The sequence below is a fragment of the Glycine soja genome, chromosome 6 (assembly GCF_004193775.1).
Source record: "Glycine soja cultivar W05 chromosome 6, ASM419377v2, whole genome shotgun sequence".
NCBI classification, from domain to species: domain Eukaryota; kingdom Viridiplantae; phylum Streptophyta; class Magnoliopsida; order Fabales; family Fabaceae; genus Glycine; species Glycine soja.
Genome location: NC_041007.1, coordinates 14,625,501 through 14,628,655, shown reverse-complemented (window position 1 = coordinate 14,628,655; position 3,155 = coordinate 14,625,501). Strand labels below are relative to the sequence as shown.

The 3,155-nt window shown below is 38.7% G+C and overlaps 1 protein-coding gene across 1 annotated transcript; it reads right to left on the bottom strand.

Annotated features, from left to right (window-relative positions):
* Window positions 1-257: 257 nt before the first annotated feature.
* Window positions 258-2,943, bottom strand: LOC114416292 (adenine/guanine permease AZG2-like). The gene is made up of 2 exons (XM_028381158.1): window positions 1,697-2,943; window positions 258-1,131 (listed from the first exon to the last, which is right to left on the bottom strand). Exons 1-2 carry the CDS (start codon window positions 2,674-2,676, stop codon window positions 510-512), a joined length of 1,602 nt encoding a protein of 533 aa, XP_028236959.1. The 5' UTR covers window positions 2,677-2,943; the 3' UTR covers window positions 258-509.
* Window positions 2,944-3,155: the final 212 nt, after the last annotated feature.

The window sequence follows — 3,155 nt, the reverse complement described above, 5'->3', positions numbered from 1 at the left end:
GCATAAAGGGAAACACTTTGATCGTGACCAACTACAACCTAATAGAATTGATTCCAGGACTTAAAATTATGATGAAATTTTTTAAAAATAAAAGTAATTATTTATTGTTTTAGCTTTCAACGTAATTTTAGAATTATTTCTCCAAAAACTGAATCTAATCCAAACATGCTATTCTAAGCTAATTTTGTTTTCTTTGGGGCCGGGCCTTTAGTCATTAGCCCTCATTGTAAAAAAACAAAAAGCAAAAAACACTTATAAGGCAGCAAATTTGAACCCACAAATTTTACTCTCCAACTTAAAATAAATGCAAACAACCCTCACAAGCGTCAAGTTCCCACTCATGAAGCTACTACTATGCTAAAATAGTATGTAGGATGACACTGTGAATGCATTTCATCTTCTGACTCTAGACTAGGATCGACCTATATATTACCAACTAAAATCTATAAACAAAAACTTCTAAAACTAAAGACCATAAGTCCACTTTTGATAACCAAAATTATAGCATCTCATATCATTTCCACTGCTGAGTCAACAGAAACTTGGTTTTGTTCCTTGGCCACCATTCTCCTCATCTTCCTCGACCAATTTACAATGCTTGCAGCATAGTCATAGAGGCTAAGAGCAATGTAGAGCCCAACCCCACCAATGATACCATTTGCAATGGAGTAAGTGAGAGGCATGAGGAGCATGGTGGCAAAAGCAGTCACTGCATCCTTTGTGTTGGTCCAATCTATGTCCTTCACCACCTTCATCATCATCACCCCAACCATCACAAGTGAGGGTCCTATAGCCCAAGGAGGAACACTAGCCAAGAGTGGAGTGAAGAATAGTGACAGAAAGAAGAAGAATCCTATGAAAACTGCTGTTAGTCCTGTGCGACCACCTTCTCTCATACCGGCTGATGACTCCACAAATGTTGCTGTGGTTGACACACCCAATGCAGAACCCACAATGGTGCTACCTGCATCAACCAAGTATGCCACGTATTCACCTTCAAAATGTCCTTTTTCGTCCACATACCCTCCCATCTCTGCCATGGTGTACATAGTGCCAGTGATGGCAAGCACATCAACGTATAACAAAGTAGCCAAGGCCACCCAAACTTCCCTTTTGTTGAAACCTCTAAAGCTGAAAAGAGAAAAAGGTAAACATACACCCCAATTGTAAGGTGGAATTAGGAGATATACACAAAAAAATAATATAAAGGAAGAGCAAGAAAATGATAGATATAAAAGGTTTTAAAAAACAGTTTGTGAAATACAATGTAAAGATTTTTGGAGTATTTGCAATTATATTTGTGACTGCATCAGCCACATTTATTTGTAATTTCCCACAACATTAAGAAACACAATGAAAATGTAAGTGCTGACTATAATTTAAAACATTGTAAATATGAAAAATTAGGAGAGATAAAAAAAATATAATGAAAGAAAGAGAAACTAATAGATATGAAAGGTTTTAACAAATGATGTGCAATGACAATTTTGACAATAATGTCAAGATTTTTGAGTGTTTGTGACAAATTGTGGTATCATTGGTCACATTTGTTTACAATTTTCTGTAATATCAAGAAATGCAATAGAGATGCAACTATGATTGTAATCGCAATTTAAAATCTTATAAATGTGATTGAAAATAAAGAAATAAAAATTAGAATCAAAGTGAATATAAATATATGGATATAATAACATACCTAAGAACCCCAGCAGTGGAATCCATGTTGTGAAAATCAACCACTTTCTTGAAATAGTTATAATTTGCATCACCAAGCGGGGTGTCAGGAAAATAAGTGACTTCAGTGTGCCTAAACCAAGACACCAAAGTCACAAAAAGAATACCATAAATCATACTCCCTTTGACATTTTTCATCAACCCATAACTTGTGATTAGAAAACCTACAAGACCCAACCAGAATTTTGGGCTTTGCAGTTTCCCACCCAAGCAAGCCCCAGTTTCTGGGTCCACAACTTTACAGGCAGTTATGGTAACCAGATTAGCAGCATCAGGCCCAATAAGTCCAACACCAAGGCCGACCTGCAGGCCCGTGAAGGCAATGAAAAGCCCAATCCCAGCAGCACAACCAAGCCTGACTGAATGGGGAATGAGCTTTGCAAGCTTCCCCCTCAGCCCAACAGCAGAGACCAAAAGAAAAACAATTCCCTCAACACAGATCACAGCCAGTGCAGTCTGGTAAGAGAGCGGCCCAGTACCATGAAAACCAACCAAGTTAAAAGCGAAGTATGCGTTGGGCCCCATGCCAGGGGCCAGGCCCAAAGGGAGGTTGGCAAACAGGCCCATGGCAACAGACCCAATAAGGCCAGAAACAGCGGTGGCCACAACCAGGTCACTCTTCGTCTTTGCAAGACAACTCTCGTACCCAACGTCGGGCTTCACCTTACAGTCCGGCCTCGTCGGAGACGAGCAATCTTCGACGGAGCAGGTTCCACCGGAGACCGCGATGATGGTGGCGTTTACGGTGATGATGTATACCATGGTCAGAAAAGTGGCCATGGCGGCACGAAGCTCCCTGGTGAAGCAGCTCTTCCTTGCTTCCAACTTGAAGTACCTCCCAACAAAGCTCTTTGAAACGACATCGTTCAAGGCCTTTTCCATTTGGGACCATGAGCTTCTCAACCCTTCCATTTTTCCATTTGCACAAAGATCTCTTCCCATCTCTCACACACTTTTTCTCAAGCTTTTATGTTGTTGTTTTTGGTGGGTTTGCGTGAGAAATATGTGAATGAAGTTACGGTATATCTGGGTAACGCTTAAAAGTATGAGATTTTTTTTTCTTCTTATTCTCTGGGCAAGTGGATATCATGCAGGAGTGAATATACTGATGTTAACGTGTGGAAATAGCCAAATAAGAGCGTTATGTTATGAAGAAGAAGAGAAGAAATTGTTCAACTTTGAGGGTGGTTGGTTTCATCATTCCTAGCTTACCTGCTAGTTATTTATAAATGGTTTGTTCTTTTCGTTTAAAAAATGTATACACTAAATGCCAAGTGGTACCTCGTTATCAATTAAAATAATATTATGTTTGATAAAAATAACAGTAAAGGTATTTAGAAGCTAACAAATTAACTGTAAAAATAGTTGGAAGCTAAAAAAAATTAATTGAAAACTGAAAAAATAATTTATTAAATTAAAAG

What these genes read in the sequence shown, in the direction of transcription:
- LOC114416292 (XM_028381158.1), bottom strand. Translation starts at nt 2,676, where the DNA reads ATGGGAAGAGATCTTTGTGCAAATGGAAAAATGGAAGGGTTGAGAAGC. An exon ending in TCCACTGCTGGGGTTCTTAG is followed by an intron (nt 1,132 to 1,696) that starts GTATGTTATTAT and finishes TTCTCTTTTCAG; the next exon opens with CTTTAGAGGTTTCAACAAAA.